The sequence below is a fragment of the Onychomys torridus genome, chromosome 19 (genome assembly GCF_903995425.1).
Source record: "Onychomys torridus chromosome 19, mOncTor1.1, whole genome shotgun sequence".
In the NCBI taxonomy this organism is placed as follows: Eukaryota; Metazoa; Chordata; class Mammalia; order Rodentia; family Cricetidae; genus Onychomys; species Onychomys torridus.
This window is the reverse complement of record NC_050461.1, coordinates 42,715,569-42,738,440: the sequence shown is the minus strand read 5'-3', so window position 1 is coordinate 42,738,440 and position 22,872 is coordinate 42,715,569. Positions and strand designations below refer to the sequence as shown.

Below are 22,872 nucleotides of genomic sequence, written 5' to 3'. Positions count from 1 at the left end.
CAGTCACTTGTCATGTTCATGTTCAATGCCTGCAGACATGACAGCACCATTTTAGCTCTCCAAGAATTCATATTTCTGTCCTACTACTGACTTACTTCTGCTTTGTAAACAAGCATAACTAGTTGAGAATTTGAGTTACTTTGGAACATTTGAAAGATAAGCCTACTCTTAAACAATAGATTTTTCTCTGTGGAAATGTGTAGTTAAATATATCATTTCTATGTTCTGATCAACAATAAATTGAGAATAAAGAACCTTTTAATCCAACATTTACAGAGAAAATTTTGCAAAAGACACTTTGTAAATCTTAAAAGGACAGCTACCACATTAAACATGAAGCAGCAGAATGAAAGTGTATATAGTACTGTATTGTTGTAATCATTTCTGATTTAAATGAAAACAATATATTCCTAAGTAAGGGGTCAGGCCTTGGAGGCTGTTTAGAGATAGTGAGTGTGCCTAGCATGCAGTTGGCTCTGGGTTCAAGTTTTCACCCCAAAAGAAGCAGAACGGTGGAGTAGGAGTGGGTCGGTCAGAACAGTGTCTTTAAATTTTAGCTTTAGTGAAATTCAGTTGTCTCTGAAATTTTGTTTTGTCTTCTAACAATTTTAAAGTTTTTTTATATACATTATTTTATCCAATTCTAGTATTACCATGGTTTCCTGTTCTTAAAATTGAATTACAAAAATAGTGATGAAACTCTAGCCCCGTGCTGGAGGGACTCTGTGTCCCACATCCCTGCTGATACTGTTAGAGATATTGCCGTTTGTTCTCAGAGCCAATTCAGTGACTGTCCTGTTATTCCTACTGTGCTCAGGTGACTCAGTGATTTCTTCCTGTTACAAAAGAAGGTGGACCTATCTTGCTCTGTACCTTATCAGTTGAATGTCTGTGAGTCACAGAAGTCCTATCTGTCTTATAAATATCCTAACTTTCCAGTGTCACTTGAGGTCCACAGGGTACTGAATAGTGCTGCAGTTTGAAGAAGCCTGTATGGGACAGGTCTGAGGATTCTGAGTTAAGCCCTTGAGAGCAGAGATGAAACTCGGGAGATAGGAAATGTGTTTCCCAACTGAAACAAAATGAACTTTTTTTTCAGGAACTATTTTAAAACCACACTATTATCCCAATTTATTCTTCCCTGATACGGATTGCTTTCCAAGGAGATTCCTGGACCCCTTTCAAAGTACTGTCTGGCCCTTTCAGTACAAATACAGACATGTCCAAATCCTATAAAAACCAACACAGCTGAGAGGCTAAGACCCCCGTTGCCTAAGAGCAGTGAGTGTCCCACAAAAGTTCCAGTTCCTGTGTCACTCAAAACAAGTCTGAAGCATTAGCCCATCTCATTTTCTATATAAATGTGTTAGCAACTCAATGTAAATAAACTGCGTGGCAGTGAGTGTATTATCTCCAAACTGATGTTGTTCTCAGTTCTTCATTTCTGCTGTTAGAGTGCTAGTGGAGTAATCTGAAATGAGAAGTTGGTTCTTATAATAATTGACTAATTAAGGTAAGTGAAGCTGAGAATTATGAAAATGTATTTTCTTAGTGTAAAACTCATCTGAAAGCATTATTTTACATGAAATACTGGGGAATTGTAGTTGTAAGCCATCTCCCTGTTTATGTTTGTGGAGAGGAAGGCCTCATAGACCATCTTCTCACCAAGACTTGTCATGTGTGTTTTCTTCTCAGTGGGCAGTGCTGACCTGTGGACACTGCTTCTGTAATGAATGCACTTCTATTATAATTGAACAGTACAGTGTGGGGTCTCATCGAAGCTCCATCAAGTGTGCTATCTGCCGCCAGACCACATCACACAAAGACGTCTCCTATGTCTTTACCTCAGAGAAAGCAAACCAAGAAGATGACATCCCTGTGAAGGTAAAGTAGACGGTCAGACACACACACAGTCAAAGCAGTGCCACAGCAGTTAGTATCTGATGAAGGAAACATTAAATAACCTTGACTAGTGAGTGTGGAAACCACTGTTCACTGTACACACTGCCAGGAGGCTACAGCTTTATCACCAGCTTTCCCCTGTGGGAGAGAGCTCAGCACACACTAACCAACATGACTAACTGCAGTCATGCCCACTAAGAGCTAAAGAATGCACTTCCCTGTCATTTATGCGATTTCTCTTCATTAGAAAGTTTAAAAAAAAAAATTGCTTCTTATTTAGTCCAAACTAAAAGAAAGTGGATGGGCTCCTGGCATTAGTTGATTGTCATAGGATGACACAGTATGCTTTAAAACACTGTGGTCTGGTAGTTCAGAATACAGCTGAACTGAGTTTATAATCCTAACTTTCCCGGGTTTTATTCAGACTCTTAAAAATTCCTAATTCAGTGTATAAACAAGATCCACTGGACTTTCTACCCAAAGTGTGTTCATTTATTAAAAAACACTTATTAGGTGTTTGTTACTTATTTTTCTTACATGTGCTTTTTGAATTTTTTTTTTCTAATGGACTTGGTCAAAAGGCAAATCAGTCTGTAAATGTGATAGACATTGGGGGCCGGCTGAGCAGAGTAGACAATAGTGGAGCTAATGCTTAAGCAGGAAGCCAACTCCTCCTCATTAATTCCTTCTTCTGTGTTCTTGATGCTTATTTTTTAGGAATGTGTTTTCTGAGTTGAATTGGAGGCAAGTTAAAGTTACTGACAGAGTTAGGTGTTCCATAGAGTGTTCTTCCTCCTAAGAAACCTACAGTTAAATTAAAGATTGGTCCTTGCTTTTTTCCCCTCTGATATTTGAGTAAAGTTTAAAGTGTCAATCTCATTGCTCTCTGGTATGTTCAGTGGGAACAAATTTCCATTCATTCTTTCCATGCATATTTGTTAGATATATCCTGTGCCCCAGGCAGTATTCTAGTCCTTGGAGATACAATACACAGTCAAATGTGGTTTCTATTCTTATGAGTTTTACAGTTTGGTGGTGGGAATGTGGAGAAGGAATTTGAGTTACAGCAAAAAGTACAGACATTAAACAAAATATTTTTTTATAATTATGATAAATACTACAAAATAAAAGCCAACCTGAGCTCTTCTGAAGGAATGACTATTAAGTAGACAGGATCTAAATGATGAGGGGATTAACCAACATAGGAAGAGGATGGAACTGATCTGTGGAGAGGAGATTCCCAGACAGAAAAAGAACACCCAGTATGTGAAAAGACCAAGACAAATGACTCAGATGGAAGTGAGTGGCTGCAGAGCAGTGGGCACAACTGAACATACAATAGAAGGGCTGGTGGGATGGGCACTCTGGCTCTAAAGCTTCCCGATCTTTCATACTACAGTCTAGAAAAATCAGTTAGCAGGAATAGAAAAGAATAAAAGAAAAAATTTAGATAAGTTTAGGAGGCCACAGCAATTGTCTACTTTAGAAACTTTAGGCTGATGGCAGCAGAGATGGAAAGAGGTGGGTGTATTCCAATACAACAGAATGTTGGAGGTATGGCATTGGTGATCCCCCAGATTAGGTATCATTGCTGCTACAAAGGAGAAGTTTGAAAGGGAGTACATTTCAATATTTATTTGGTGTTTTTAATGCAAAGTTAGAGATATGAAATTCAGTCACTAATATAAACAATCTTTGAAGTCACAGGCTGAATAAGACAACCTAAGGAAGAAATGCAGAGGTTATGTTCAGGTGAAGCTCTATATCGTTAACTTTTAAATGGTGACTGAAGGGACAGTGAAGGCTGGAAGAGGAGACTGAGAAGGAACTAAAGAATGGCAGTCTGGGAGAACACACTGTCAGCCAAGGCCACTGGGACAGTTGTTCAGCAAGGAATGCTTTCCCAGCTGTGTCCAGTGATGGAGGAGAGGTGAACTACATGTGATGGGAGCTTGTGTGGCCGGTGGAGATGGCTTCAGAAGGAACTCGTTCAGTTCAGTGAGTGCGAAAGAAATAGCAGAACAGGAAATGAAGGCGTGCACAGGAACTGAATAAATGAACGAGTGGAAATGACCAACTGTTGGTAAACTTAGAAAACCAAGAATTCTAACCAGACACAAGTGTAGACAGTCAGTTCTTTATGTTCAAAATAAAAGATTTTTCAGCATCTTTAAGATCTAATAAAAGGATACACAGGAGTCAGTGAGACAGCTGAGCACTTGCTCCAAATATAACAACTCAGTTCTATGCTGAGACCTACAAGGTAGAAGGAAAGCAGATTCCCCAGGTTGTCCTCTGACCACATTGTACACTGTGGCATGTGTGTGTGCATGTGAACACTCAGCAAAATAAAAAGGATAGACTGAAGATACGGAGAAGGAAGCTAATCTGTAGTATTAGACCCTTGAGAAGATAGAGTATTAGTTTATAAAAAGTAGAGATCTCATTGAATTCAAATAGCTACAGGTTAGGCTATTGAGCAAACAAACTGTAAGAGTGTATGTCTTTATCTGGAGTGGTATATGTGAGGCGAAGAAAAATAAAAAGAGGTGAGACTTGAATGTCTACGTATAATGTTGAAATCTGAGGTATATAACAGTTGTAAATTATATACCCAGGTGTTTAACAAGTAAAAGATAGTGTCCAATAAATGATAACAAAGAATAGAACTAGAGGGTAACTGAGTTTCCTGAGGATCATGAGAATGCAAATTTATTTGTGTTAGGGACCAAAGAGAGTGATGTTGATGCTCAAATGCAGAGCATAGAAAAATAAGCATTTTCTATTTAAAAGGGTCAAACAACAAAAGAACAATGTTTCCACAAATCTAAAAAATTAATATATCTCTCTGTGTCTTTGTGGTGGTGATGGTGATGATGATGATGGTCTTAAAGTACTTGTTCTGCCAGTAAAACATCCAAGAGTGTAAGCAGGTAACTGGAAGGGTGAATACACAGTGCAGTTTAGAAAGGATAAGTGAGGAGAAAGTCATCATGACCTAAGGATCCTCTGGTCTATCTCTGCATCTTTTGGATGAATGTGTTTTTAAAGCATGGGTCAAGGGGTTGTAAAATGAAGTAGGTAATTGGAGCGTTCCACTGGCCAGCCCTGAGGCTTTGGTGGTCACTGACCTACTCCTAAACTGTTGTCCTCCCCAGGCCCTCCTACTCTCTCCATGTTCCTTTATTTCTCTCCCCTTCTCCTAAAGAGGGTATTGTTTTCGCTTCTTTTTCTTCTTTCAGCTGCAGGTATGCCAACAGCCACAATTGGCATTGCTGGGTAAGAGGAGGCAGCTCATCCTTACACAGGGAAAACATTAATCACAGCCCCAGGAACCAGCATGAGGCACAACTGCTGTCCTGCTTTGTACAGGAGGTTTAGGAAGAGGCTGGTCTAGCGACCAGTAAGCTGCACAGCTGTGGCACTGAGTCACTAAACCCATCAGACCCAACACCTGTTCATGGATGGCAGCTTTCCTACACCCAGGACAGTTACGTTTGCTGCTCTGTTGGGAAAGGGATGTCAGGGTTGAAATTCTACTATATACTCTTGCTGCTGCTTGTCTTTCATGGGCATCGGTGGACACAGAGTTAAACTTTCTTATTTAGAAAAGAAAAGATAAGAGACTTCAGTAAAGGTAGTTTCTTCCTGGCCTTGACATGGATATGCTTACATTTCTTTTTTCACTAAACATGACTAAATATTTTACATATTATATAAACCAATCTCACCCCTCTTCCACTCTCTCACTTTACTTCTTACCACATTTGTGCTTGTTTCTCTCTGCTTTTCTGTCACCATTTGTGTCTGCCACATCTGCCTTCTGTTACTTGTCACCTCTTTGACTCTGTCCCATTTATACCCTATTGTCTGTCACTTGCTCTTTCAAGCATCTGTGCCATGTGTTTTCAGAGTCTGCCTTCCTCTCTTACTTGGTTCATACAATTTCTAAACCCAGAAGTTCTTGTCTTTTATATTACTGTCAAGTTTTTGGTACTTAATAAACATCATAAAATAGATTGATTTCTATAACCTTAAGGTATTTGTTTATTTCAATCTAAGTATTTATGGTAAGACTTTTGTATAACAGCATACATAGTGCTTAATCATATAACTTGAGATCATATAAAAGATATTCAGAGAATGCAAAAACAGTAATAAATAGTCTTTGGCATTTTGTTTCTAGTGATATCTTTGGAAATTGGAGATTTCAAAGTCTAAGGTATGCTGTGGGTTAAACACAGAAATAAGATATTGAGATTACCAGTATCCCCTTGGTGTATGCACTTAAATAAAAACTGTATCATCCATAGCAACAGTGTGACAGTATTCCTAAGTAACCTTGGAACCTACTGGGCATTTCACAAAGTAAACAAAATTCCCCTTGCAAGTTCTGACAACTGCAAGGCATTTTGGATGTGATGAAGTAGGCCTCCTGGCAGAACATAGCCCCATGTGACTTGTTCCCCATGTCCTGTGTTTGGCTAGGTTTCATACAAAGCACTTTTGCCCGTATAAACCCAGCCCCTATACTGATTAGGATTCTTAGTTCATAAGTTTCTATTCACTGCAAAACATTATGCAAAGATGTAACCACAGTTAAATGACATCCATCCCAGCTATATACTATTACTTCATCATTTTAGTTCAGCCAGTGTGCCTTTCATAATAGGCTGTTCAGGCTCTATTTCAATGAGTTTGTATTTACTACAGATAGGATATGATCCAGGATCTTTGGTTTTAACAAGTACATCTACTAACCTTAGAGGTGTCTTATGGAACTTATAGAGAAAATACTGCATTTACATTCTAATTCCAAGATAGTCAGTACAGCAATAAGATGTATTTATTAATAAGCAATAAGATGTATATGAATTCTAGTGTTTGTTTTGTTTTGCTTTTCCACTTATCAAAAGTTGGCTTGGCCATACTTTCCAAAATGTAATTAAATATCTGGGTAAAAAAGCTAATTATATAATTCTCAGTAAGTTTAAAATAAGTATACAATAACTTGGTAAATAAAACCTACACATAATTGTATTTATGTAAATGTCTAAAAATCTATATATGAGCTATCAAATATGTTATACATCAGTGTTAAGTGATAAAATGAAAATGGTATTGATTTTTTGTTAAAAATGAGCATAAGTAGATATAATTCTAATTGACAAAAGAGAAAAGAAAGTTTCTATTCAGTGGCTCCAATAACAATTATAGTTCTGAATTCTTAGTCATGCTGAAAGTCAGCCATGCCATATGATAAATTGAACACACAACAGAGACTGTGAACACGTAAAGTGTAAATTATCTTTATCTCTGAAAGACATAGTCCTTTCTGGACCATTAACTCCATTAGAATGAGTTGAGACATGTGATTCTCTACTGTATCCTAATCATCTAGCATGATACCTGGCATGCAATAGCCACTCAATAAATGTCTAGATAGATTGTTGTAAAATATCCCTTTGATCCAAACATGATTTTTAACTTTTTTACAGATAGTAATTGTGTCTGGAATAATTCTGCAAATTGTCTTAAAAAGTGGAGAATAATTTTGAGGCCTAATGCCTAATGTATATTTAAGATTGCCCACAGCCTAGAGAAAGTTTCTATTGTGCTTTTTACAGTAACACATGAATAGTGAAGAACCCAGCACTCATTCCTGGCATATGCTTGAGAAGCATTCCTGCTTTGTGAGGTCAGTCAGACAAGCTTCAGAACTGGACTGTGCTGTGCGTGTTACAGCAGCCTGGGGTTCTTCTGCCTTGGTGAACTGGTGCAAATGGGAACAGCATGACAGCTTTCACTAGGAAAGAGCTAGCCTTATTCCAGATGGAAAAGTACAGGATGAAAGTCAGAAAATACTAAAATAGTAACTTGATTCTACTGGATAATCGCAGGAGCCTTTGAACACTCCTATATAATTACAAACCTCTAAGGAAACCTGTAGAAAAATCTATTACCACCCAGTACCATTCCAGTTGTTCATACTGCTCACTAGAGAACACCCATTTTTTTATTGAGAAGCAGAGTAAACTAAGCTATGTGACTGTGTCATCTTTGAAATTACATTTCTCAGAGGAAATTTTCAAAAAGAAAATCGCAGTCTTATGGCATTCAATTCTCACAGTATGTGTACAAGTTTTAAAAAGTTACTCCAAGTAATGACTACAAGAATAAAACGTTACTGTGCTGTTTCAGATGTGTCTGTCCCACGTCTGGCGTAGGTGGACTTATCTTCTGTGGCAGGTGCAGGTTGGGCATCCATGGGCAGTAGGTACAGTAGCCTGTATGAGGGAATGGTGGTACAATCCAGAGGCAGCTCATGTGGTAATGAACACCTGATTTTATCACTGGGTAATGCATGAAAAGCCCTAGAATTATAGACCTCCCACTTCTTCCCTAAGACTCAGTTTAGAGGTGATAAAAATAGGAAATAGACAATGGTTCTTATAATATTTAGTAGAAATAATTAATAAAATAAAGGAAAAATAAGTAATTTCAAAATATCACACAGTGGAAAACTGATGTTTACCTCCATTCTCTTTTTACTCTACTACTGCTAATGGTTTCAGATTTTAGTTCTGTAGATAGCCTGTATAACTTCCAATACATAAAAAAATTTTCTTTAGTACTAGCAGTGGTCAGAATCCCCTGGCCATTCTTTTTAAAATATGAAGAAATTAGTGCAGCTATACCTCCTCCCGCCTCCCTCTTTAGTATGTTTGATTTTTATTGTATGACTGTATCATAATATATATGGTAACCATACTTTATTTTGCAATTATAAATACACCTATATCCAGAAAAAAATCCAGTAGCATTTGTAGTATTATAATGTAATTTTTTTCACCATAGAATCAAGTAGAATAATTAAAGTAAATAATTAAAACAAAGAGTATCTTCCTAATCATCTGTCACTAAGCTTTGCGCTTCAGATAAGTTCTTTTAGCTATTTGTTTGATTGGTTTTGGTTTTGGTTTATTTTGGTTTTTGTCTTTTTTGAGACAGGGTTTCTCAGTGTAGTTTAGTGTTTATGGAACTCGCTCTGTAGACCAGGCTGGCCTTGAACTCACAGAGATCCACCTGCCTCTGCCTCCTGAGTGCTGGGATTAAAGGCATGCGCCACCACCACCCAGCCAGATGTATTAAGTGTTTAATGGGATTCATTGCAACATTTTTCATAGGGATATATAATGTATTTTGATCACAATCAACCCCAGTTCCTTCTTGTCTTATTCCTACTCATCCCCTTGCAATGAATTTTCTAAGCACCCAAAGCTATTTTTTCCTAATTATCTTCCTTTTTTCTAAAGCAACTTGGTATTTACTTATCTCTAAAATCCTTATTAAGATCCTTCATTCTCTGTGTTAGACAGCTTCAAGAAGTTTTGCTAAAAAATATGAATGACCAGTTTAGAGTTCCCAGTGCTTCTTACCATGAGTTAATTTTGTATTTACTCTTGAGTGATGAGTAGTATTTTCCCTACTATAGAACTTGACTGGATATGTTTCATGTATACTACACTGTTTATTTCTTTCACATGCATAAAATATACATTAATGTGTAATATAAAATCTCTGAAAATATGGCTTATTTATTTATGTAGGTAGTCTAAACATAAATGTCCTTTCTTATGTTTGTTAGCAATTAGACCATGTTGGCTTTCTCTGGAGTGCTATAGGACTTTAACCTATAATTCTGCAAGTGGAGGTAACAGAACCATTGGAATCCCCAGGACAAAGAATGAATAGAACGCATACACACTCTCCCTGACTCTCCGTCTACTGGTGTTGTCTACAGAAATTGGCTGGGTACAAAGGGACATAATAGGCAATGTGCTCCCTGTTTAGCATCGTGGATTGGTATGCCTTGCTTCCAGCTATGACCCCACACATTATTTAATTTTATTAGAAGTTATTAAAAATACAAGGCAATGGTATTTTTCTGGTAGAGTAATTTTATTTATTCAAATCAAGTAAAGTAGCCTATTGCTACAGCAGCAGGGAGATCTTATATATCTCCTACTTCCTGTCTCTCTTTTAATAAGGGATCTCAGCAGATAGGAACAGATGTGAAGGGAATAGTTAAGCCAACTATGATGTGTCTTTCTGTCTCCTGCATAAAGATTTGTACTGTCCTTGCACTCTCTTCTCCACAGAGCACATTATCCCAGAATTGCATTAAGATAGCAGTTTTATTCTAGATGGGCAAGGATAGCCAAATTTCTAAGTCAGATACTCCATGTTTGCTTTATTATTATAATAATTCTTTTAGTCTACTAAACTAAAGATGCTGTTCTTTCCATCCTTTCAGCATGGTGAAAATGTAAGTTTTGCAGCAAGAACATGTCACCACTCTGTTTTAATCTGATTAAAATAAATTAGTCACACTTATTAGAGTGAGAATCCCCTGGCATTTCTGATTTGCCTTATGCTACTGCATGACATCTAGGCCAAATTTCATATGAACTACCCTTTGTTGGCCTTTGTTGCTGATATATTTCTACTATTTTTTAAGTATTGGCTTCCAAAAATCTAGTTTATTCTATATTGTACTCAAGAGAAAGGTTTGAGTTCATTTCTTTATTAACTATTTTAGTAATTGCCTGCTGATTGCATCTCTTGGGTGGGAAAAGCAACAGAAACGATAGCTCTGAGCAGTGTTAAAATTTTTGTCTCTTGTTCCAGTTCCTTGAAGCATTATTCATTCACAGTAGTCAAGACATAAATTAGCCCGAGTATCCACAAACTCATGACTGGATTAAGAAAATATGGTATCCAGTCCTGGGGACATGGCTTCAGTGGTTACAGTGCGTACCACACATGAGGACCATGGCTAGAACCCCAGAACATACATATATGTCAGGTGGGCATGGCAGCTTGTCTCTAATTGCAGCTGTAGAAAGTGGAGAAAGGATCTCCTGAGCAGGCTGGCTGGTAACACTAGCTTTATCAGTGAGCCTGAGTCTGACTCTGAGACTTGCACACACACTTACAGAGATCATGTTTCTACTTTTCGCTTCAGTAATCCTGTTGTCTAGAGCATTTTCTTTTCACTTAACAAATGATGGCTTTTTATCAAGATAGGTTCACAGAGGCAATGAATTTTCAACATAGCATCTTATAGTCTGAGGCAAAGGGCTTGCAGTGTGGCTTATAAGTAGAGTGTGGTTGGCAAGCACACCCTTGGTTTAGTCCCCAGCAGTACTGGGAAAGCAGCAGTTGCCCTAGAGCCAAAGATTCCAGCCCTAGTATGTGACTAAGACAACAGAAAGCATGTACCTATGAGAGTGCCATGGTCATTTATAAGTGAGCCCTATGCTTTGTTTTGAGAGCCACGAAAATTTGATACCTGGGAAATGTACTGATCTTTCCTTCTGGAGTTAGCACCCTATTTAGAATGTTACTTATAAAGGATTCTGTTTTCTCTTGAACCTTTAGTAAGAAACAGCTCAGTAGATAGAAGGGCTCATGTTTATCCTGTCCTTCACTTGAAATATATTTCTTGTGTGTGTTGACATGAATGTGCATGTGGAGGTTAAGAGGACACTTGTAGGGTTTGGTTCTCTCCTTCTACCCTGGAGGCTCGAAGGATAGAACTCAGGTCATTGTGGGCTTGGCAGCAGGTACTGAAGCATCAAGTGAAGTGGTTTCAAAAGTAGCCCATTGCAGGGAATGGGAGAGGTTCTATCTAAAGGCCTAAATTATCACTTTGTGCTCATTTCCTGTTTTTATTTCTCTGTTATTTTAAATTAGTAGACAGAGATAGGATGATTCCCTTACATTTTTTAACCTTGTATGTATAATCGAGAGTCTATATATCTAAAGAAGTAAATGTAAGTTCCTTGTTTCAGTGGGAAGATTTTTAAGCTTTTTTTCATAATCTTGTCTTGACATTAAATTAGGGTAACTTCGTTTATTTGGTTCCCTCTCCAGCCTTTCATGTGCAGATAAATGAATGGGGAGCATTGAGGAGAGGACTAATGCTGCTGTGGATACTGTTGCAGTTTGGTTTGGCAAGCCCCTTCCCCACACGTTAATTTAGGGCATTATGATGTTCATATTTAAAGTCTGAAAAGATCAGTTACTGATTGTGTATTTACCACATTGGTTACAGATTCATCATTTGTTTATTCTCCAGGTTTTAAACCACTTTTCCATTTCCATATCCCTTTGATAGAATAGTTATGAAAGATGGAAAAAAAACACTCTTGTAAAGTGAGTCTACCTGTGTGTTAGATGACATCATTTGTGTGTCTGTCATTGTCCATGGCCATGCCATTACAAGAAGTTTTATTCATTGGTTGAATACGTCATTTTGCAAAGTGCCTTGAGTTTTGGCTCTTTGTATTCTTGCATTTCTGTATGAAAGAAATGAGAGTATTGAGGAAGGTTATTGAATACATACTCTGCTTCTTTGCTGTAACAAAATTTAATAACTAATAAACCCAAGTAAAATGTGTTCAGTATCATTACCTTATGACTTTCTAGTATGCCTTTCTGTTCAATTAACTAGCTGTAAATTCTTTTAGGAAATGCTTTTTCTTAACATTTGGAGGACAGGGAGCATGTGAATGACATGGCACATTGTGTGCAGTCAGAGGACATGTAAATGTTGGCTTTCTCTACCATGTGAGCTCTGGGAATCAAATTCAGATCATCAGGCTCATACCAAAGATGCTTACCCACTGAGCTATCTCTTACACATCTTGGATATAAATTCACTCAGTTGTGCAATTAGAGACTAAAGAAAATTCTCAGCAACCACAAAATAAAAAGACTAAGCACATAAATACTTGTTAAGTATCTCTGTTATATATATATTTGAATGAAGTGTTTTATACCGATTTCTTTCCATTCTTAACCAGGTTTTATTTGATATTAATGCATTTCCCCTTTGTGTTCAAAGGGTAGCCATTCTACGAAAGTGGAAGCTGTGGTCAGAACTCTGATGAAAATACAGCTTAGAGATCCAGGGGCCAAAGCACTCGTTTTCTCAACGGTACGGTCAAGACTTTCTGCTTCAGTCCAGCCGGTTTTCTGCCTCTCCTTAGTGTTTATCTGAGAACTATTTTTAAATGCTTGCTGAAATATGGTTAGGAGTCAAAAGGCTTTCGGCTTTTTTTCTATGTCCTTATATTCATGTTTAGAGGAATGTGATGAGACTTTATAAAGGCAGTTCCTGTAACATTTTATATTGATTTCAATAAGAGATTTTGTTTCGGTATTTTAAAAATTGGAATCTATAACCTTGAAAGACTCATTCACAAATGAATTTGACAATTAAGGGAAAAGTTAATGAACTACAAAGTATTATTTATAATATAAATATAGTAAAAACCCTAGTTTTGCATTTAGAAAGATAAGAAACTATATCTATTATATATGCCATTGTTTTGCGTTATGGATTTTAATTATTTTCAGTGATGCTTATATTTTAGTATGTACCTTTCATCCAGTATTTGATAGGGGAAAATGGTGTTTCCCGACCGAGCTAACTAGTGTTGTAGGTACTCCATCTGAGGGTTTGGGTTTGATTTTGTTCATTTAACTGTTAGTGTGGTTTAGTTATTATTTCTTCCCTTCTCAAATCCTCTTCAGTCAAAAGCTGTGTGTAAACACTATTTTTCTCACTTTTTTGTTCTAGTGGCAAGATGTATTAGATATTATTTCAAAAGCTCTCACCGACAACAACATGGAATTTACACAAATCAGTCGCATTAAGACATTCCAGGTGTGTCAAGTTTTCCTTGTGTTTTTAACAGATTAGTTGCTAACTGAAACTGCTGTTCACTAGCTTACTTGGTTTATCTTCTGTCCTGTACCCTGAAGGAATGTTTGAGTTCTTGTTTATCTATGAGATTAACATTTTAAAACAAAGTAGAAAAACTAGGTGTTTTTGATATATTCAATTATGCCTAAAAAGAGAATCTTTAAAAAAAAATGTTTTTGACTTGAGATCTTTTCCTTATCTAGAAAAAAATAGCCTTGCAGTATCTCTTTTGAAGGGGTCCCTGTACCCTGGGATTGTATTCTACACATACACACACAAAACACACACACACATATAATCAGGAAAAAGTACATATGGTTAAATTTCCCTTTATATCACATTCAGTACCGTGGAATAATCCTCTTGTACACTGTAAAGGTTTGTCACTTGAATTGGTTTAATAAAACACTGATTGGTCTGTAGTGTATCTGGGCAGGAAGTTAGGTGGGAAAGCCAAACTGAGAATGCTGGAAAGGACGAGGGCAGAGTCAGGAGTCACCAGCCAGACGCAAAGAAGCAAGATGAGAAAGCCGTATCGAGAAAAGGTACCAAGCCACATGGCTAAACATAAATAAGAATTATGGGTTAATTTAGTGTAAGGGCTAGTTGGTAATAAGCCTGAGCCACTGGCTGAGCATTTATAAGTAATACTAAGCCTCGGAGTCAATTACTTAAGAAGTGGCTGCTTGGTATTTGGGAACAGGCAGGCAGGAGAGAAAATTCCACCTACAGTCACACCCTCATAATCTGAGACTCACTGCTCATGAGAACAACTAAATGTAGTAGATTCCTGTCTTACCTCACATTAACTCTGACATATTTTTCCTTCCTCTCATTTCCCTCTACATTCATATTGTTCAGTTTTCATATATCCCATATCTATGATATGATTTTTACTATATGCTATAAAAGCAAATGTGTTTGTATGAGTCTCTTCTTCAAAATCAAGAAAAACAACATTCTGGTTTCTAAAATTGGTGGATTAGCATTTAATTTTCACTACCATATTCAACTTGAACTGTAACAAACTGCTCTTACTTTAATCAATCCAGCTAAAATTAAAATGTATCTTTTTTAGGAGAACCTTTCAGCTTTTAAACATGATCCTCAAGTCAATATTTTACTGCTGCCCCTGCATACGGGCTCTAATGGACTAACTATCATCGAAGCCACTCACGTCCTCTTGGTGGAGCCTATACTGAACCCTGCCCATGAGCTTCAGGCCATTGGGAGGGTGCACCGGATCGGACAGACAAAGTAAGTACTAAAATTAGCATCAAGCACTTACTAACTCAGCACTTAAAAACAAACGTTTTTAAGTACAGGTTCTATCTCCCTCACCTGAAATGTTTTAGAGTTTGTTTTGTTTTGCCTTCAGATTCTAGAGTATATGCATATCTTTAATGAGATACCTTGAGGAAAAGGTCTAAGTCTAACTGTGAAATTGATTTATGTTTCACTTTATACATAGTCTAACCCTCACATGAAGTCAGGTGTGAAATTTCCACTTTGTCGCATATCTACATGGGCTCCCTGGCACTTGCATGCACGTGCACACATACAATGAATGAGGCAGTAAGTCAGTGTAGATGAAAGATAATTAGATTTAGTGCAGTACCTGAACCAAAAGTAATAGTGATTGTTTTGTGATACGTACTTCCTTTATTCAAATGATAGATTATATGGGTATCTGTAACACAGCTTCCTAGTTCTGTTACCTCATGGATGTTAGAGACGCACACACACACACACTAAGCACACTAAGTACCCATTTAGTAAGTATTACTGAGCGCCTAAAGTATGTCAGGCATTATGCTACACACTGAAGATTCTAGTCATATAGGACATAATCCATTCCTATCTAGCAACATACATAGAAAGCTACTGTGTAGCACAAGAAAAAGATGATTTAAAGTTATGTGAACAAAAATGGTATGCTTTGTGCCTGAAGAATAAAGGAAGACAGTAGGCTGAAGGGCTGATTATTTTAAAGTTGGACTAGAAAGCAGTCATGGAGAGTTGCAGGTGTAGGAATAAGTAGGAAATAAACTGACGTTTCTGAGGATTGTGCGGCGTTGGGGACTGCTGTAGTAAAGAATGAGAAAAGGAGTAGCAAATGAACTTGGCAGGAGAGAGTCAGAAATACAGATTGAGAGCTTTGACAGCTTTAATTTTAAGTGGGAAAGAGATAGGCTCTGTTTTTAATTGCTTTTCTCATTGCTGTGTCAGGCACCAAACAAAAGCAGCCAAGGTAAGGTAAGATTTGTTTGGGCTCACAGTTTTGTTAGTAGAGTGGGAAATTCAGAGTGGCAGGAAAAGGACATGGCTGGTCATATTGCAACCTCAGGGAACACTGGCAGATGAGTGCCGATTCTTAATTTACTTTGTCCTCATTCAGTCTTGATCCCATGGGATGTTGCTGCCCCTATTCATGGTGGGTCTCTCTTCTTCACATAAGTCTTAAGACTCTTTGGAAGTACCCATACAGATGCACTGAGAATTGTGTTTCCATGGTAATTCTAAATCTCATCAAATTGATGATCAAGATAAGCCTTTGTACTCTAAAAAAAAAAAACCTTAACAAAATATGGCAAAGTAGTAGAACCGTAATGCACAATTATTCTAAAGTACTTCCAAATGCCATTCAGAGTAAAGTTAAATTTAGTGTATGTGTAAGTACAAGTGTGTCCACATACTATGTTGCTCATTTAGAGGTCAAAAAACAACTTCCGGAAGTCAATTCTTGCTTTCCATTTTGTTGAGGCAATTTTACTTGCTTTTCTGCTGGTTTGCATACTTTCTAGGCTAACTGGCCTATGCAGACAGCATCTGACTTTTTTAAGAAATGGGAGTTCTAGGGATCAAACTCAGGTTCTTCGACTTACCAAGTACATTTGCTAAGTTGAACCATTTTGCCAGCCCTAAACACTTCTTGTTATACCAGCATTTTTCTAAAACATAGATAGGGCTTGTCTCTAATTTAGAAGCCTAAGGCCATTGCTTCCCATTAAATAGATTTTTGTCCTTTAAGAGACTACCTGACCTTTGTATCCTCTTTCCCAGTGACAGTCTTTACTCATAGAGTTGAAAGTTTTTATCTTTCTTTCTGTTATCTACACTCCACACACTTCTTTCAGTAGACTTCTGCTGAGCACTTTTTATGTGCTGTGCATAATTTTAGCATTTGAGATGTCCTCATGCAACTTGTAAGCAGGTTGGTCTCGCAAGCGTTAGTATGGAACAGATGTAAGTAGAGGATATATCATGTTAGGATCTGGAAACATCGAATAGGGTGGGGAAGATAAAAGAACACAAATGACTTGGAATCCAGCCTTACTGAGTGGTGACAACTGGGCAAAGCTTGAAAGAGGTTGGGTACTAGTCATGCTATTAAGAAAGAATGATTAAGCAGACAATAAAATCAGTGTGAATCTGTAAGTCAAGAGTGTTCCTGGTTTTGCAAAAAATAAAATAAAATTAAAAAATAGCAAGGAATTACAGTTTCTTGGCTGAAACAGGTAGGAAATGAAGTCAGGGGTCATCCTGAAGAGCACATTAGACCCTAATTGGGAAGCTGCAAGCAGAGGAAGGACTCAGTCTAACTTTAGCTTTGAAACAGTCGTTCTGAGAACTGTGTTCAGTCCAGAGAGTAAGGGGAGCATAGGAGGCCATGTGGTCTTGATGACAGTGGAAGGTACCTTGACTGCTGAGTAGTGGTCAGGTTCTGGATTGTTCTGAAAGAACTGTGTCTGTGGCATAATAGAGATTGGGTATGGGCCATGGGCCTTGGCCTAGACAGCTAGGACGATAAAGTCTTTAGGTGAGTAGAGGACTAGTAGAATAGATTGAGTGGGAAGAACAAAGGTCTACTTTAGATGTGTTTGAGGTTTCATTAGCCATCCAAGATACGTAAGTTCAGAGACTGGGAGAGAAGCCAGGGCTAGAAGCACATACTTAGATATCGGCAGCGTGGGATGTGTTTTATAAATCATGAGCATGAATGGAATTATTAAAGCAGAGAAAGATAAGTGATGGGCCACAAACTAAACTCTGGCACACCTAAATTAAAAGGCTCTGGGGAAGGGTAGGACACCTACATGGTGAACTATCATTTGCTGCAAAATGTCAGGAAAGGAATCTTACTATTGGAGTTTTGACCATTAGTGTTATTTAGCAGCATGTCCAAAAGCAGTTGAGATGGAGCTGTGTAAGTAACTACCTGTTAAGATTTTTGTTGAGCTCTAGTCCAGCCATCCCAAACAGAAAGACTACGTAGCTTGTGTGGTGACACAGCAAGGAAACCAGTGCAGGTGCACCCTGCTGCCTCCCTAGCCCAGGCTTTAACCACAGCTCACTGCTGTCACTGTGCAGCTCATGGGAGTAAAAGACGCGAATGAAATTAAAAATTATGTCCTTTTCCTTTCAATGAAAAATGAAGTACAGAATGATTCATTAGAAATAGGAAAACAAGATGGATAGAACACTGCACATTTTCCATGATTGGGCAAGATGGTATAGGACCTAATAATACTGATTGGCTTCAGGCAAGAGTGTGGCTCAGGTAATGATCAGGAAGGTATAGTGTTTGTCCTTTTTTTCACCCCATTTGTCCTAAATCCTACCTCTTCTCCTATTCTCAGGAGCCTTCCTCTTGTAATACATCACATAAATATGTCTGAATGTCATCATTTTGAACTGACAGTCCTTTACAGTCTGCCTCTACCTCCTTGATCTCCCATTCTGTCAGCCTTTTTATTTTGGTAGCTGCCCCGTGGATAATACCACTGAAATGAGGCTTAGAGTGTAATTGGTGGCCTGCTTCCTGCCAGTGGTCCAGTGGCCCTTTTTATCGACTTCCCCTAGTTCACCCAGTGCCATAGTATTAAGTAGCATGTGTAGGTGGGTGAGCTTCACATGTATATCCCTCAACCCCGAAATTACCAGCTTTATAGATACAGTCAATAGCTGAACATGTATCTAGGAACTTCACCTCTCTCCCAAGATGTAGACGAAGTAGAGCTAACTGCATTCTTACTGCTGTCAGCTGGCCCAAGCTTTCCTCATACTTTAATGTGACTCTCACCATCTACACTTGCTCAGACAAATCTAGGATTCTCCTGTATATCTCTTTTTAAAGTCTTATATTCAAATTATTTCAGTCTTGACTCCTGTATCTCACAGATATTCCCCCCCTCTGACTACTTCTTACCCATTGACACAAAGCATGATCCACCTCCTCTTGCTGAGATGACTACGAATTTCATCTCTTCTCTGCCTCCACAATAGCTAGAGGCATTTCCAAAGTACAGTCTAGTGTAAATCAAATTATACATAACCACTGGAATATATTCCTCTATAATAACCACAAAATCCAGTTCCTGATTGGGTCCTGCAAATCCACAATGTATGGTCTGAACCCTACCCACCTCTAACCTCGTGTTCACCTGTTGCTACAACACACTTGTGTTATTTTGTTGACCCCTGAAACATTTCTAGCTTTTCCCATGTGTGCTCATCCTAGTAATGTTCATGAACATGCTTTGTCTTCTGTTTGCCTGCTCTTCCCACTGCTTCTGTGCTTAGTAACTAATTTCCTTCTCTCATTTCAACTCCTTATGGCATTATCTGTACATAGACCTGATTTTCTCATGTTACTGTCTGTCTCCCTGGTGAGAATATCAATTAGTTCATGAAGGTCAAATTAGCAGTATTCACTTGTAGCCTGTCCCTCAGCATTCTTATGTGCCAGCCACAAGTGGGCATCCGTGGACTAATGAATGGAGCGTGTGTATGTAAAGTCAGTTCCTACTCATTTGTCTCAAGATTATGTTTAAGCTTACCATTCTGATTTATCTTCTAGACCTACTATTGTGCATAGATTCTTAATTAAAGCAACAATAGAAGAGCGGATGCAGGCGATGCTGAAAACTGCTGAGAGGAGGTAGGTCACATTCCCTGTCATTTGAGAGTTCTAGATCACCTTCACTTGGATGATAGCAAATGATGTAAACACTGATACTTTTTATAAAGCAAAGAATAGCATTTTATCCAAAGCAGTTCCCAATTAATGCTTTGGACAGTCTATATTTGAGTTAAGATAATTTACTAGGTTGTAATATGCAAACTTAGCTGACTTTTCTTTGCCACATGTCATTTATTTTTAAATGAAATGTGTTGCTCTGTCTTACCCATTTGTCCAGTGTGTGTGAAACCAAACATGCACTTCTGTTTACAGTTGACCCTTGCCCGTCACAGATCGATAGGAATGTCTGAATTTGCAGTCTTGGCTAGTGAATTGTGTCAAATTCACAAGCATCAGAGGAGTAAAACGGTCAAAACAGTCTGACCTTTTAAACATGGCCTTGCATCAAACTTCCTAATATCTGCACAGTAATTTTCCTTTAAGGTCATCTTAAAATAAACTAGTACCTCTGGACTTCCTGTGAGATAGGATGTGTTGGAAGTTGCCCATGGAAGAGATGACAGCTTTTTAGAAGGGGTTGCATCTCCAGGGTTACTTGGAGTAACACAGAAACCTTTTCAAATCAGAGATTCTCATACTTTGCTGATGTACAAGGAAAGACGCCATATGTCCCATGGGCTTTACATCTGCAGACTTTAGTGATTCTTATTTCAGTTACTTAAGATGCTAAAAGAGCCACTGAACCTCTCTGTAAGTGGAAAAAAGTAAATGGTGAATTTAGAACTTTCTTGGCAACAGTTGTCAGATGTCATTTGCTGGTTTTTGTTTTGAATTTTTATTAATTGTTCATAGAAAACATTTTCTGACATTCTCAGAAGTATTTCAGCATTTTCATGAGATAAAGCATTCATTATCTACTTCTGAGGAAAAGTCCTCCATGGTTCAGTTACAACAGTATAGGATCAGATTTGTGTTCTCTGTCTGTTGTTGTGCATGCAGTCACTAGCTCCTGGCCTTCCTTTCTCACTGTGTTTCTTGAAATCTTGCAGTCATACAAGCTCATCCGGGAAGCACTCTGAAGCCTCTGTGTTGACTGTGGCTGACCTAGCAGACCTGTTTACCAAAGAAACTGAGGAGCTTGAATGAAGTGTTATGAAATCATCCCACAGACTTTAATATAGAACTTAACTTTCATAGTTGTAAAGCAAAAAGCTATTAATTAAAAACAAAAGATCAGTAAGTATTAGTAAATACTATTTCAAATTGGATGAATTTTCTTGTTACACACTAGCCTAGTAATAATTGGCAGTTGGTTCCTTTTCAGTATACTAATTTCAAAACATATACAATGAATTTTAATTTTACATTCCTACCGAAACACTTTTTGCTCCAATGAATATCTGTAACTGATAAGGCAGGGGAATTAAGAAAGGTATTGAAGACTTTTCTTGTAATGGAGAGATATTTGTAATAACAAATCAGAATATATGAGAGAAAGTAAACTCCTCTAATTTTGTAGGATGAGTTGATATATCCAATCAATTTAGATCACATTTTTGAAAGGGGCTTCAGCATCTTTAGCATATGATTCAGCATTATCTTCTCAGTAATATTTTAAGAAAGTACTGAAGTAAAATAACTAGTTATTTGCATGAGTTTTAACTGTAGCACTGTCATTGGAACTTAAAAGTAAGTAGTACAACTCCTAATGCTAAATCATTAGGCAGTTATTTTGCTTTTTATGTTTTGCTACTAAAAGCTAAAATACAGAAAAATTCATTTTTCTATTATGTGTTAAAGTGGTATCATTGTTAGTGTGGTTTTACGTGTTACTAATATTTACAATGATCTGTTTAATTCTCTTAGTAAGTTTTTTTTAATGTGTTTGAAGATGGATGCATCTGTAAATACCGAAGTTTTATGATTTGGGGTCTTACTATAGCATAGGAACATGGCTTTTTTTTTTTTAATCATCATTGTACTGATGTCTTAGATGGTATTCCCTTCCTCTGTTCCTATAACTAGTCATTTTAGCCACTAGTATCTAAATTTGCAATAGAGTTTATTCATTTCAGTTACTCCACCCTTAGCAACTAGTGTTTGACCTTACTGCAGGAGAGTGCTGAGTTCACACATGCTTATAACTGTAAGTGATGAAACTGTCTCTTCTTCTGTGAAGAATTAATAGGTGACCTTGAAATCACAAAATAAGAAGTAGCTTCTTTTTTCCCAGCCCTGTGATGAACTATAAATGTTCTTGTTTTCTTTCTTTTAAGCTTTTGGAATTTTGAGTGACCCTCAGGATTCATTAGCTTCTACCTAACTGCCCAGAAAACTGTCCCTGGGTCTCCTTCATCAGTGAGCCTTGGTGCTTAGCTAAGGTGCATTCCTACTCCAGGTTTACAGTGACAGTTCAACTGAAGACGACATTGTGGGTGCTTAGTCTTCAGTTGACGGGAGATATGCATTGATTCTTTTCTATGAAATGAAACTATTTTTACAGCTCTTTTACATATCATGAAGAGCTTTTATGTGTATTCATGTAGTTCTGTGAAGTAGATATAATTAATATCATTCCTATTTTGAAGGTAAAGAACTAAATGCTTAGAAATACTAAGAAACTTGCCTACGACATGTAGCAACTAGACAATGGAGCCCAGGCCCTCTGGCTTCACATCTAATATTCTTCCACCAAATCCTACGCCATGCTGAGATTCAGGAGACGTGTGGCTCTAACTTAATGAGATTGGTTAAGTGCTTATTTTTGTTTCCAGTATTACTTCATGTTCTAGGAAAAACAATTTGATGTGTTTCAAGTAAAAAATGATATATTGATAACTATACTTACCAGTATTAGAGGAAAACTACTCTTATTTATTTCAGTAAGATACCTCAAATAAATATAAATATTTTAGTGGAAAATGAAATTGTAGATTGTTTTTTGTTTGTTTTTGTTTTTTGGGTTTTTGTGGGGTTTTTTTGTTTTGTTTTGTTTTGTTTTTTTTGGCCTTTTGAGATAGGGTTTCTCTGTGTAGTTTTGGTGCCTGTCCTGGATCTTGTTCTGTAGACCAGGCTGGCCTCAAACTCACAGAGATCCGCCAGGCTCTGCCTCCCAAGTGTTGGGATTAAAGGCATGCACCACCACCACCAGGCAATTGTTTCATTTCTAAGCTATAGATCATATGAACTTTGGTTTTTATTGACTTAAATAATATCAAATTGACAATTATACAGTATTCCATATTTCATTTGTTTTTTTATTAAAAACTAT

At 37.5% G+C, this 22,872-nt stretch overlaps 1 protein-coding gene across 2 annotated transcripts in view; it reads left to right on the top strand.

The window, feature by feature from the left end:
- The window catches only part of Shprh (SNF2 histone linker PHD RING helicase), a 70,381-nt gene extending 47,854 nt beyond the window's left edge, over positions 1 to 22,527 (top strand). For both annotated transcript variants that reach the window (XM_036168669.1, XM_036168668.1), the window contains exons 25-30: positions 1,696 to 1,884; positions 12,815 to 12,907; positions 13,553 to 13,639; positions 14,757 to 14,935; positions 19,539 to 19,619; positions 20,651 to 22,527. In XM_036168669.1, the coding sequence (XP_036024562.1) occupies positions 1,696 to 1,884; positions 12,815 to 12,907; positions 13,553 to 13,639; positions 14,757 to 14,935; positions 19,539 to 19,619; positions 20,651 to 20,747 (726 nt within the window). In that variant the 3' untranslated portion in view covers positions 20,748 to 22,527. The remainder of the gene's footprint in view (positions 1 to 1,695; positions 1,885 to 12,814; positions 12,908 to 13,552; positions 13,640 to 14,756; positions 14,936 to 19,538; positions 19,620 to 20,650) is intronic.
- The last annotated feature ends 345 nt before the right edge of the window (positions 22,528 to 22,872 follow it).